The 14,509-nt window shown below is 34.9% G+C and overlaps 1 protein-coding gene across 3 annotated transcripts in view; it reads right to left on the minus strand.

Moving 5' to 3' along the window:
* NEBL (nebulette) overlaps positions 1-14,509 on the minus strand; it is a 251,854-nt gene that overhangs the window by 42,270 nt on the left and 195,075 nt on the right. Inside the window, exons 15-21 of one of the 3 annotated variants that reach the window (XM_068212616.1) lie at positions 11,117-11,224; positions 10,050-10,160; positions 7,288-7,398; positions 5,325-5,435; positions 4,541-4,651; positions 3,584-3,688; positions 287-379 (exon numbers count right to left, since the gene is read on the minus strand). The exons of the other annotated variants lie outside the window; for them this stretch is intronic. Coding sequence (XP_068068717.1) covers positions 287-379; positions 3,584-3,688; positions 4,541-4,651; positions 5,325-5,435; positions 7,288-7,398; positions 10,050-10,160; positions 11,117-11,224 — 750 coding nt within the window. The remainder of the gene's footprint in view (positions 1-286; positions 380-3,583; positions 3,689-4,540; positions 4,652-5,324; positions 5,436-7,287; positions 7,399-10,049; positions 10,161-11,116; positions 11,225-14,509) is intronic. 3 annotated transcript variants of the gene reach the window in all.

Here is a 14,509-nt window from a genome sequence, read left to right on the forward strand (position 1 = left end):
AGACAAACAATTTCCTCAAATATTTAGTTAAAATATTTTCTTATTTTTCATGTTTCAATATTTCAGTTAGAATCTCTACCTTTGGACACAGAAATACTACAGTATAGGGGAGTTCTACCTGTGCTAGAATAGAGTTCTATATCCAAAATCCAGTGGACAACTGTTTGAATTAGATGTGTGATATGAAAATGAAGAACTTTTTAGTAAACAAGATAGTAAAAAAAAAAAAAAAAAAGTTGCTCCACCTTTTACTCACATAAGAATAATTTATGTTAATAGCACTTACCGAACTAATATTCTGTTGATTTTTCTTTACTCTTTCAATCTCTGGAGTATCTTTTACAGCTGTGCCAGCTCCTACTTCCTTCTTATAAAACACCTCCATTTCCCCAAAAGAAAAGATAATTATGAGACTGTTAGCAATGCGAATGCTAGTTCTCCTAAAAGGGCTAGGCATTTTTCCAAGTTCCAAATTGGTCTGACTATTAATCTTGCTAAGAAAGCAAATACTTTAATTTTTCATAAATAGGACTAATTGTCAATAACTATGATAACATTGTTTTCATCTGTAACCCAGATAATATATTCTCATCATTTAAAATTACGTCAGTATTTTTAAGTATTTGCAATGACATATTTAAATTAGGAAAAAACAATTAAAATTTATATATTAATGTATAAAGTTTTACAAATGTAACTTTATGCTTGAGTAATTTCTTTCATTTCAATATTTTTGAAAGTACATGTACATGCAGGATTTATTTGGCTTCTGTAGTCTTCAGATCTTAAAATACTGTGAGAAGTGAACAGACATTACTATTATTTCTATGTTAACAAACCAGAAAATTGAAATATTCATGGAAAAATAACCATAACAAACCAGAGCTACAATCCAAGTCATGCAATTTTTGACTCCTAGGTTCAAGCCAGAAAGCTGAGGACTGTATCTAAAACCAAAACTCACTTCTTAAAAGATACACATGCTGTTTATACAATTATCTCTATTTCAATTGTTTCAGTAATGGATAAACACAGAGCACATCAGTAGAATCAATCATTTGAAGTTACTGGAAGAGATAGTAAATAACTGTTCCACAAATTCCAAGCATGGTTACAATTTAAATAACCATGGAGAACCAGTTCATGCTGCAAAACTACTAAAAAAGTTTTACTGGATTTTCAGTGTTTGGTGTCACAGCTGTTGCCACTCTAGTAAGTATTTTCAGTCCGTTAGTGTAAAAAACAAGTCTGATCCTGGAGTTAATAAAATTAACCTTTATCATTTCATATTTCTGCCTTTCTTAAATCAAGATTTATTTAGAGTTTTCCTGTCAACAAACCTTAAACAATAAAAACATCATTCTTAACTAATTCCTCCTACTTCCTTGAACTCCTCCATAGCCTGGGGTGAATACTACTACCAAATATTCTAGAGAAGAGTGAATGTCTGCAACTATTTTTTTAAATATTCAGAAAACCTTTAACAATCTAGAATTTTGTTTTATCATGTGATAACAGAGACAGTTTATGAGTAAGAACTTGAAAACTCTTCTGCATCATGTCAGTTAGAAAGATTTATATTGTGGATTGGACTATAATATACTTTTCTCCTCTACCAAGGAAGGATTGGTAAAATATGTCTGAGACAGGAATTTTTCTATGAAAGAGATCACTGTGAAGTAAATATCCTTTTATAAATCATCTGCCAAATGAGCTAGTGAGCTAAAAGCAGCAGCGATCTTATCTGCAGAGCTAGTTGTTATTTTTTGTCCCTTAAGGCAGAAAAACACTTGAGACAAAATCCAAAAATCAGAAGACTATTAGGGGTCATTGGTTTTTTTATCTATTTGGGTTGCTTCCATCTGTATCTTCATTCAGTAATAATTTACCTTTATCATCTAAACTGCACAGAACGATGACAGATTAAAACATAGAGAAAGAAGAAAACAAGTAGTTCAATCACTGCTGTAAACTACCTTCCTACATTTGGAAGACCCAGTTCACAAACAGGAACAGGACAACCACAGAAGAAAGCAAATACAACTCACTTCTAAGACAAAACATTTTATTTCTTATTACCTAGAACACTAACAAAGAGGACCACTGTCAGCCTTAGCACTGAAAGCTCAGACTGGCCTGAAGGGCTGCAAAGGGTTCTGATGCATCAGAGCCTTTTCAAGGCTGAACTAAGTGGTGATACCTATCTTAACTAAGCCTGGTACCTAAATGTTAGTGAGTCCACACCGCCAGAGCCACTGACCTACTTGAGGACTTCATCAAAAGCTACCAAAGACTGGAGCAGGGAGGAAAGCAGATCACAGGGGCTGGCGTGGATGCCTCTGTTCCAGGGAGTTTCAGCCTTGCCTGGTAGGACACCAGTGACATGAGAAATGGGGATAACCACATCACACTATGCTGCAGCACACCATTCAGAACCAGGAGCCAACAGATGACAGGAAGCAAAATTGGGCCAGTAGGCCTGTCAAGAGCTCCTTCTAGAAAGATGCAGCTTTCAGCTGTCCTCATTCAAAGGAAGAAAAAGGGCAGGTGATGGCTGGAGATGACAACAGCCTGGAGCAGGCTCAGAGAGTCATCTCCTCTGCTCTCCCCACAGGCTCTTATTCCCCTGCAGAAGCCTCAGCTGTACAGGGAAGCTGCAGGCAAACACCTCTGGGAGAAACTAATTGAGTTTACTCAGTTAACTCTGAGATCTGGAGAAGCTGAGGATATCTCTAAGTTAAGAAACATGTGTGTCAGATAATACTAAAAACATTTAGGTATCTTATATTCCTTTCTCTCAAATCATTGGCTTTATTAGTATTACTTAGTTGCCATAAAAACCAGCCACTGACTGGCCTTTTGTTCTGGAGGCCAGATTTACTCCTCTTCCCTGTTATATTACAAGCAAGGGCAGAATTACAAACAGCAGCATTAATGGGCCCAAAAAGGAAGTGAAACATAATACATCCCAAAATGGGAAATTTCAGAAATCTAAGCTCTTAATTTATATTTAGGGATAAATTGAAACTTAAATCTAGCATAAAATTAAAAAATATACCCAGTGTAATATAAAATCATTATATATATATATATATATATATATATATATATATATATATATGTATGTGTATATATATATATATATTTATATATATATATATACATATATTTATGAAATTTGATCTGTTCTAATTTTATACTCCAGTCTTGATGATCAGTTCATATTATAGGAAACAGAAGAAAAATCTTATATGTATAGTAAGAAGCCTTAGATTTTTTTTCCCTTTTAAATAAAGTACTTCCTGGGGCTTGATGGAAAAAAAATCTTTTAAAAATAACTGTGGCTTGGCAGGGTGGTGTAAGTGGTTTAGAAATTCAAAATAACAGTGTCGCACCTAGAAAAACTGGGTATTATTTTTACTGAAAGAAATGAGTGATACAGTTTTTGTCAGGAAAATTATGGTAATGGTTCAAAGGACACCTACTCATAAATTCCCTATTTTACACTGTGGCACAAGAGAGCCTATTTAAACTAAAAAATATCTGAAAAGTTACATGCAAAGAGAGAAGCACTATTACTCACTGAACTGATGTTTTTCTGAGTACTTCTTATCCTCTCCATCTCAGGAGTGTCTGGGACAGCAGAATAGTTACAGAGCATCTTCTCTGCTTCATCTTTGTACATTTTCTGGAAAAATAATTTTTACACATCTATGCTTTTTGCATCTATGCTCAGGAAACTGCACAAAAGATGCTTATTGCTGATGAGCCTCCTCCCTGTCTAATATTTACTTAAACCCATATTCTCTATGATACTGTTACCATTGTCTGCCCCCACACTAAAATATATATAATATACCTATATATCCTCATATATAACATACCTTCATACATAATGTATCCTCACATATATTTTCCCCTCGCTGTCAGTTTGTATGTAAGGTAACATTAGGTAATTCAGTAATGTGAAAAGAACTATAGATAGATGTAAATAATTAAATTCAATTTACATGGTGTAACAGGCCTAAATACAAATAAGAATCAGACAGTTAAGACATTTCACTACATGTAATTTAATTTAGTATGGCTATGAAAGCCTTTACAGAGCTAGAGAAAAAGTATTTTGAGCAGAGTATGCCAAGCAGTCATTGTTACACAGCATTAAAACATTCAGCTTTTGACTATGTCTACCTGGCTTGCTATTTCTGAAGCCCTCTTGACACACTGTATTTCTGGAATATATGGACCAACCTGCATCCCTTTTTTCCCCAGATGTTTTTTATATTTCTTCTGAAGAAAAATAAATGGTAGAAAAACCCCTGTAACTAATACTACAACTCTCTGTACATGCTGTCTTCAAAGCTATTCTCATAGTACTGGTCACACTATAAAAATAAATTCAATTTATATACTTTAATATTTTCATTGTGCACTGCTTGCTTTTTTTTAGCTTAAGAAAGTTCAAGAGGATTCTATGTTTTTAACATCTCAATGCATTTTACTTTCAAAGTAATCTTAAAGCAATTAATTCTGTACTCACCTGGCTGACAATTTCAGATGCTTTTTTGGCTCGCTGTATATCAAGGGTATCCGTACCTACTTCCATTCCCTTTCCTTTAATTTCATTCTCCAAGTCTTTCTTGTATTCCTTCTGAAAAGAATAGCATTGGAAATACTCACAGCTGACAGCCAAATTCTTAATTTTTTCCCAATGTAATCTGTGCGATTTCACTGACCAGCATTCATAAAACACCAAATAAATAATGATTCAACAGTACTAGTTTTGTAGAACCTATCTATGCCATGCCTACACTGTAGCTGCTGATGGGTTAAGGAGCTCTTTTAACAGACTGTTCACTTCAAATCCGATGTAGCCTTTCACATCTACCTGTCTGCAGTTTTGGCAGCCGCAGTCAGACACATGTGAGAGCTTCTCCATCTGCTGGGCTTTGCAAGACTGAGCTCATAATGCTTTAGCGCCTCTCTAACTCTGTTTATCATTTGGCCCTACCTAAATAAGTAGCTATTTAGACCTAAAAGCAGCAGGGCCTACAGTGACCAAACACAGCCCAGGCCAGGCATGGCTCATGAGGAACAAGCACAACCTGCAAACAGGGATAGGAAGGTCTAAGTTCTGGGAAGTCTTAACTTTCCCCCTTTACACCGATTATGCAACTGTTCAACTCTTTGAGCTCAATAGATTAGCTATTTAGAGAAATCTGTGTTTTCAGTACTGCCTAGATTGGTCCCCACCTGGAATTCTCAAACACAATAATTTGTCGCATTCTGTCGAATGGAAAGCTCGCCCCAGGAGCGGTACTGACCATGCTTGCAATTTCAGAAGCTTTCTTGGCTCGTCTTATCTCAGGCGTATCTGGACCAACTTCCATGCCTTTCCCTTTAATTTCAGTTTCCAAGTCTTTCTTGTATTGCCTCTGTGAAGACAGAATTTATACATGACATTCACAAAATCCAGAGAGTTATAAGTAGATTTTTTTTCTACTAGACACACAAATTTAGCATTTAGAATCAATCAAAACTTTCAAGAGTTGCAGTTCTCAAGACTCTTGGTGAACTGTTGTCAGAAAAAAACACATAAACTCCAGGATGAAAACTTTTAGAAGACATTCAATGACTGTACAAATCTCGATCAATGAATTTTTAATGTGGCAGAGGGTGGGAGGAAATCAGCCCATGCAGCCTGCTACAGTTATCCTCTAAAGTAAAGGGGAAGTTTAGCTCTGTAGAACATGGTGTGTAATAAGTCTGTCCTTGGTGTCAGTCTAATTGAAACACATTTTACTTTTAAGGAAATATTTTATTTATGACAAGACTACATGTTAGAAATTTAATACCATACAGAACTGCTTCCAGTGAACTTCCAGATCAGGAAGCTGTAATTTATTCATTTAATAGGTCCTTCCTGAACTATAGCCATTAGGAAAGTGGCAGTCCTCATCCGTGATTGCTGCTTTTTCCTCACAACATAAATTATAAATAACCAATAACCTGAAAACAAAATTAATATTTCATCTTCAGCTTATCCAAGCAAGGATATGTTCCTTGTTCATCAGCAAATTATATTAAAAAGTAATATGGAAATATTGTAGACAGTAGTTCTAGATTTTTTTATAAAAAAATATTCTCAGCCAGTGCTATTTCTACTTTCAGTGCTGTAGTAACAATCATCCTTTTTTCTATTCTAAGTCATCTCTGCCTGTGGAAAATTCTTCTTTTTTAAACTAAATATATATAATACATATAATTCTAAAATGCCTCTTACTTTTCTTGTTTGTTAATTACTTTTAGCTTGTACATTAGTTAGAAAAAGAAGGAATATATGTTGTACTCAATACAATGGTTTGATCACTTACAAGAACATGAGCAAAAAGATTTTTGATCTTCGATCTGTGTCTCACTCTGATGTGGAAATAAATGTGATAAAACATCCCTCTAGTTCACAAACCACATTTTTTTGCAAGAATTGTAAATAAACCTGTAGAAATACATCATCCATCTATTCTTCTCTGCTAAAGGTGGGATGGCACATATTTCCTCTAAGATTCATATTGTGTAAAACACTAAGGAAAAGATAATCCCAGGAGTATCAGCTATATATTCCTGTACTTCTTTACAGTGGTCAAATTGGCCCTATCCATGGTATTCCTTCCATTTTTTATGGATATGTATATATATATGTATATATATATATATATATATATATATATATATATGTGTGTGTGTGTGTGTGTGTGTGTGTGTGTATGTGTGAATAAACATCTATATATATAATACAATAAATAAATACAAAATTAATATCAAATAGGTTTATATATATATATATATATATATATATATATATATAAATTCTGAAATTATTTCCCACAGTCATAACATGCCACATGAGCTTTGCCTTCCCTCTTCCCTCCCTACACCCTCCAGCCCCCCTGTTGCTTCTCAGAGACAGCCTTGGATGTCTGGAAGACCACCCAAACTCATGTGCTGGGAAAGCCTCAGCAGAGCACAGCTCTAAATCCTGGATCTACTGACCCCACTAACAATCTCCATTGACCTTTTACTTGCCTGAAAATCTAAATTATCTGTCCTGTGTTGTTTTTTTATCCAGAGCTTTACTATACTTTTCAAGCAAAACAGAAATAGCCTTAGTTCCAATACTTACATATTTCATTATAGATTATATTAAAAAAAAAAAAAACAGGAATCTTTTGAGTTTAACACAAATTGAACCTTCCGTGATATTAATAACCTTAGGATAGGATAACATACCTCATTTAGTATCTGAGCTGCATTTTTCACTCTAATCAAATCTGGTGTATCTTCAAACACTGTCATTCCTTTCCCTTTCATCCCTTCTTCCAAATCTTTTCGATACTCTTTCTAAGGATTTAAAAAAAGAGAGAGAGATTTCACCACTTCTTATTTTATGCAAGATCTTGAAAAGAAATGCCACTTATTAAACGTCTGAAGAGTCCCTTTGAAATTTCTATGAAATATGAATTAGCTGAAGTACAGATTTCAGACTTAAAATAGAATTGGAAATTGTGAAATGAAAAGGAACAATGTTGAAAAAGAAGAAGATTTCAATGTCGTTATCTATTTTTTTGTGCTCTTGAAAACCAGCTGTGTCCTATACAGCACTAGCACACTGTTCAGGGCCCTTGTCTGTCTCTGGACAGATATTTTCACTGCAGCAGCATTCTCTTTCTGCAGATGAGCAGTGCTGCAGTTTTTACTTCAGTTCCATTAATGGCATCCCAATCAGGATGGATTCCCTAAACACCATACTAGGACCTGTTAACCTCTTGATGATTAAAACGTAGAAGCGATATTCCTACCATATCACCCCTGTGACTCCTAGACACTGCGCTGGTATGATCTATCAACATTCAGCAACTGCAGCCTCCAGAGTACTCAAATATTCAGTATAAAATTCAAAGCACACTAGAACTTACCACAGACATTTGGTTCTTTTTGCTCTTCCCAGCTCCTAGAGAGCTGATGTAAGCCTATTGAAGTTCAAGATCTTTAAGTTATGTAAGGATTTTTAATTACTCTTCACATCTCCAAATGAGGTTTAGGCTTTTTTGGGCAAAGAAATTAGAAGAACATTGCACAAAATATTTATCAGAATTATTTACATAGATATGAATAAATACTCCTAATTACATATTAAGTTTCATAAGCAGCAGTGAGCACCTTTATCTCCTTATAAGATCTTTATTTAAATAAAAGGAAGCCAAATATTTTTAAAGATGCTTCTCTTGATCATCAGAAGCATGTCTTACAACAAGCAGGAAATAATTTCTTCTAATTTAGAACTATTTAATCCAGAACTATTTAATTCAGCTATCTCTTCTGAAGGAGTTGTAAATGTAGTCCCAGAGAAGAAAGTTTGTATTATTAGAAAATGTGAAATATTTACAGAATTCTCTACAGTGGGAAGTCAACAGAATAAGCTGGAACACAGCTGACATTTGGGTTAAAAAAAAGTGATTGAACAATAAATTCATTTTTAATTCCAGGTTTTTCTTCTTTCATGCAGTATCTAGTCAAAGTTGATTATGAACATTTATGGAAAAACACGGAGCTACATCCTTGACTATGAAGAAATACATAATTTTTCTGACTCATGAAAGATACTAATTAATTTTACCTAGGTAATCTTTGGGTTTGGAATATGTTCCTTGAATGTGGATATAAAATCATCAGAAATTCATGCAGTTATGCATTAATGGAAATACCATTTTCATTTTCTCATTTCCTTCCCCTTTGACTTACAGGCATGGTTTACTCCCTAAACAAGAAGGCATAAAACTTGAGGAGGTCAGAATTAGAGAACATCTTAATGCATATAGCACTAAGGAGGGGAGCTACATCAAAATTTCAGAGATGAACATGTAGAGCACATGATAAAACTATGCATACAGTACCCACTTCTTTGGGCATTCGGTGAGCAGCAAGATGAACTGAATGAGATGACAGCATGATTTGCAATTTTTCCCTAGTGAGAAGGCACATATGAGATGTATCACAGAATGCCACTGCATAAAACAGACCTAGCTTGAGACTTGCCTACCTGACAGTCAGGCTTATCAGAGTGAATTATTTATTAGAGGATTAATTCTAAAGAAATATCTTAAATGATTTTTTTTCTTTAACTATATGAAATCTAGCATGGACTGGAATAAGTTGTATAAAGAACAAGGAAAGGAGCAAAGTTCAAGGGCTTTTAATTCTAACGTGCTTTATTTGTTTTGGCAAAAAAAAAAATCTATTCTTAATACCATCAATACAAACAAGATATTGGTGGCTTCCAGCTTCAAAGGCAAAATATCTACTAGCACTGCTGTTCTCTTCTAGCATTTCTAGCTCTTCTAAATCTGGTCACACAATACTCACAACCTAACATGAAAACAGTTTAAAAATAATATAAAAATACTATAGATAGAAAGATTCTCAGTTATGGAAAAAAAATTTCATTTTTAGTGACACATACAACTGAAGAACATTCACAAATCTGAAGGAAACAGTAGGCTTACAGAAAACCTGTACCTTCTAACAATTTGGACTAAAGCAGTTATGCAATATCACAGCTCTATTAGGGAATTTTGGTCTTCTTTTTTTTTTATCCATAACATGTATGACAGATAATTATTGTAATTAAGTTAGTTATAATTGACCCTATGCAGTTCAAGGCATCTGTATAATCTCAACAGGCTACCATAAATGTGAAATAATTACTCAGAGGGAAAAACTGCCATCTGGACACCAATGGAAATTCTTCCTTCCACCCCTTTATCTATCTGAAGAGAGAAGTGATAGTCTGGTTCAGGTATGCTGAGCTTTATAATTTCCTTACTACAGGACTATTAAGAATCCAAAATGATGTGAAGCAATCTTTACTAGTAAAAAGTTTTACTTGTATGTAGCTGCCAAGAAAATTTTAAGTTATTCAGCACTCAGCAGCTTGTAGTGATGCTGCTTATTGCTCATTTACAACTTAACAACAGGAAAAAAAAATCCTTTACCTCTTTCAGAAGATTAGTGACTTGTTTTATATGCAAGAACTCTGGGGTCTTGTCTAAATCCAGTGAAGGTCTTCCCTTGATCCCTTCTTCAAAATCTCTGCGGTACGTTTTCTATCATAGCAAAACCAACAATTAGTGGTACAGACATATGCAATTCCAAACATATTTCAGGAGAGATATTGTAAACAGAACCAGAAATAAGCCCTGCCATAAATTAGATCTCACACTAATAAGCAACTTCATTATGCATTTCATTATCTAGTTTATTTATACAAACAGATACAATCTAGACCAAAATATGTGTACAGTATGCCCAAAGAGAATGTTGAACCTGATCTATGAAAGAAATAGTTTTCTTAGTATGGAAAAGAGAAGACAAATGGCACACAAGGAAATGTTTTAAAACTCATTAAAGTTTCTACCAAGAGGCTGAGATAATCTGTTTTCCATGACACAGCAAAACTAATGACATCAAACTGCAGCATGGAGACACAGGTGCATCCATCTTACTCAGGATGGATGGTAATGCACTGGACTAGATTGTCTGGGAAGTCACAAAATCTCCATCGTTTGAGTTTTTTTTTTTTTTTTTGAACTTAGAAAAACATGGCCTGATATAAGACAGCCAGAGCTGTTCTGGAGCCTGGGAACAGTCCCTCCTCCTTGATGAGTTTTCCAGGCTAGAAAGGCAGGAGGATGTTTCAGCTAAATCATGGGGTTGGACTGGATTTTGTGGCTTCACTTGCTCCCACATGAGAACCATCCCTCCCTAAAGAAGGAATTCAAGTGAAAATTTTAAAAGTTATTAATCTCTGATCTAGATGACCTATTGAGTTTTTTCTCAATTAAATAATGTATGTGTACTGTTAGTATCAATGGCCTTTTGAGAAAAAAGCAAATTCACAAGAACTGAACTACAGAACAGCAGAGACAACTACTCAGTATAACTCTTCCATATCCACAATTTACTCTCTGCTTTGTACATTTTCTTAACCTGAGTATAAGATGTCTGTTAACCTCTCTGTTGATCTAAATTTTACTTGTTCAAAAAGTACATTTTTACTTACCTCGCTTTGCATCTTTTGAGCCTCCTTTGAAACTTGATACATTGGTGTATCCACAAACTCCAGCATTGATCTGCCTTTAGATTTTTCATAATTTTCTTTGTACTTGACCTAGTAAAATTAAAATAAAGTCTGTTAACAGCTGAGAGAATGAGATCTGATTGCTTGCCTTGGCAAGAAACAAATCCTGTCTTAGCCATACTCCTTAGGTGTTTTGACTTGGAAGACCTCTCCCAGACTTAACCCGTTGGGCAGTGAGATAAGGTAATACGTTTTGGAGTAATTTATTCCTTTTCTACACAGTTCAGACCTAGAAATTGTGAACTTTGAAGACAACAGGAATAAGGAGCATCAAGTACAATCCTTAAACTAATTGCATAGGTTTGGCCAAATCACCTATGTCTGAACACTTGGCAGTTTTTTAATAGGATCCCCTGCTGTTTCCATAAAACAACACATTTACTGTAACAACAACAAAATCTGTTTCACAGCCAGGCTCCACAGGTCTTTGTTTCAGGCTCAGAAGCACTACTCTCAAATGCACTTTTGTTTGTACCTGAGGGAAGGAGAAGTGAAGGAAAACTACTGCTTTGGTAGGGCCCTGTCCTTCATCAGGACTCCCCTCACATCTATCAGGGACCATGACCTTAGAGCTGGCAGCAAAATCACAGTGAAGGACACAGGGTTAAGACATCAACTTATTCCTTTATGCTAACTCACAAAGGAAATACACTTTGGGAGCCTGGAGAAGCCTTCTGAACTCATTCATTCACACTCTTTTGATTAAGACTGGCAAACACTTTACTTATTCTCCATCAGTCAGTGTGGGGCATGATGGAATAGTCTACAGAAGCCTTAAAGGAAAGCAAATAGCTACAAATCAAAATATTACATTTATATTAAGTAATGTGATTTTAATTTCTATGTCTCTTCAAAAATAGCAATGTCTGAATTTCTCTTTCCCTGTCAGGCTTCTCCATTAGGCTTAGATCCTGCAAAAACATTCTCCTCTCTCCTCATGGGGTGCTTCTGATTGAATGTGCACTGTACATCACTGAAATCTATTATGTGGTTTTGTGCATGATTTAATCATTGTTAAAACACTGTATTTTTCTCTTTGCAAGATGTGTTCATTTGTGGTTATGTATACCTGACTTTGAAGCACTGCATTTTCTTTGAAATGGATTTGTTCTCAGTGTCTGGGCTGAAATTATAGAAACAATTGTTCTGCTTAAATGATTTCTTATATTCATACTGAAACAAAAAAATTCGAAGAATTTTGTTTTCACAGACAAAATCCAGAAGGTTTTGGAATTTAAATACCATTTAAAATAACTGTGAAAGAAAAAACATAGAAGAAAGAAACTATATTTTAGTCCTACAAATTGGAGAGTTCTATCAAATGTGAATTTAAAATATCGTGATGAAATTAAAAAAAAGGATATGATAAAAAATAGCTTTTGTACATTCTTAGAGAAAATAGTTTTCCTGCTAATCTAAAAGTCAGGTGTTTCTATGTTCCATAGAAAATAAACATTATTATTTATACTTGATGTGCAAAGAAACACATGTGATGGTCTGGGTTTGCCTCCTAGTGGAAAGAACTATAAATGTCACACAACAAAAACACTTTAGTAGTGGAAACAAATTAAAATTACCTCAATCTACAGACACTGATCTCATACTTTTACTCCATTCCTCAGCTAATGGAAGAAAATTTTAAAGAAATTCTATAAAATCAGCTTAGCTAAGCTCATAACTTTTTGCTACATTAAGCTAAACTACAAGCACCACATTCAGTCTCAAGTTCTATTTATCCACCCTCTTCATTAAAATGAAATACATCTAAGTTCCCCCTTTTTTAGCCCCCTTTAGTATTTCATTAGTATCTCAAAGTCTCCACAATAGGAACAGATTTAAAATATGAAAAACATTAAACCAGCTGTTCTACATATATCAAAGTGTCAAATTTTGTGTCTCCATAGCTCATACCAGAATTACATGTATATCTGTCATGGTTTAACTACAGCCAGCCACACAACCACTCACACACTTTACCCCAGTGGGATGGGTAGAGAATCAGAAGGGTCAAAGTGAGAAAATTTGTGGTTTGAGATAAGAGTTAAATAATTTAAATTAAATAAGCTATAAAGTAATAATAAACAATAATAAAAGGAAAATAACAAAAAAAAGAGAGATAAATAAAGCTCAAGAAAAAAACCAAGAGATGCAAATGAAATAAAGTCACTCACCACCAACCTATCAATGCTCAGCCTGTCCCTGAGATGGAACCCCTGGCCAACTTTCCCCTAGTTTATATACTGAGAATGAAACTATATGGTGTGGAATATCCCTTTGGCCAGTTTGGGTCAGCTGTCCTGGCTGTGTCCTCTCCCAGCTTCTCATGTACCACTAGCTACCTCAATGGCAGAGCTGCATAAGAAGTTGAAAAGTTCTAGACTTAGTGCAAGCACTGCCCAGCAACCACTGAACCACCAGTGTGTTATCAACATTGTTTCCATCCTAAATCAAAACACAGCACTGCATCAGCTGCTAGGAAGAAAATTACCTCCATTCCAAGTGAAACCAGAAAATACGGCATGAAGGGAGAATTCCACCTTGTAATTTTCTTCCTCATCAAAATAATAAAACCAGGATGAGTTTGACCTCTCCAAATTTGTTTATTTATGTTCAAAGATGCCCATCAAGCTTTCCTCTTAACTGTTGGAATTAATTCCCAAGGAAGTTGACTTGTATAACACCCTTGCATTGATATCACAGTATAAGTGCTTCATAATTCTGTACACACTTCTACACTTCAGGTCAATAAGCAAAACCATTCATTCAATCAACAATATTAGTTTATGAGGTTAATTAACCATATAGGTTTCAATCTGTCACACTAGTGCAGGCATAGCTATGTTATGTAGAAGATAATGAAAAACAAAAAGTTCAGTGGAGAAAGGTGTACTGCAAGGAAACAGCAAAATCAGGCAATTAGCAAACAGCTCTGTGGTTCAGAATTAAAAAAAAAAAAAAAAAAAAACACACCCAGACCATAAGACCAGTTTTTGGAAACCAGTTAATACGGGGGGAAGTTAGGAAGACTATTTTTTACAATGGTGGAATATTACAAAACAGATTTGGTATGAGCTATGGACAGCTATGGAGAGCCAAGGAGAACACATGGAATGCACTGTAAAAGGAGGGACAAAGGCAGAAGAGTAAACCGTGTTTAAATAAAAGCGATGACATGGGGAGGTCAAGTCTGAGAAGGACTGTGAAAATGGGATTCCTTTAAAAGACAGCTATTTAATGGAGAGCTTAGGGATTAGCAAAGCATTTATCTTCTTGTACCAAATAAAAAACTCACCAGGATCTGGTCAATGCAAAAAT

Source organism: Anomalospiza imberbis, chromosome 1 (genome assembly GCF_031753505.1).
Source record: "Anomalospiza imberbis isolate Cuckoo-Finch-1a 21T00152 chromosome 1, ASM3175350v1, whole genome shotgun sequence".
Taxonomy (NCBI): Eukaryota; Metazoa; Chordata; class Aves; order Passeriformes; family Viduidae; genus Anomalospiza; species Anomalospiza imberbis.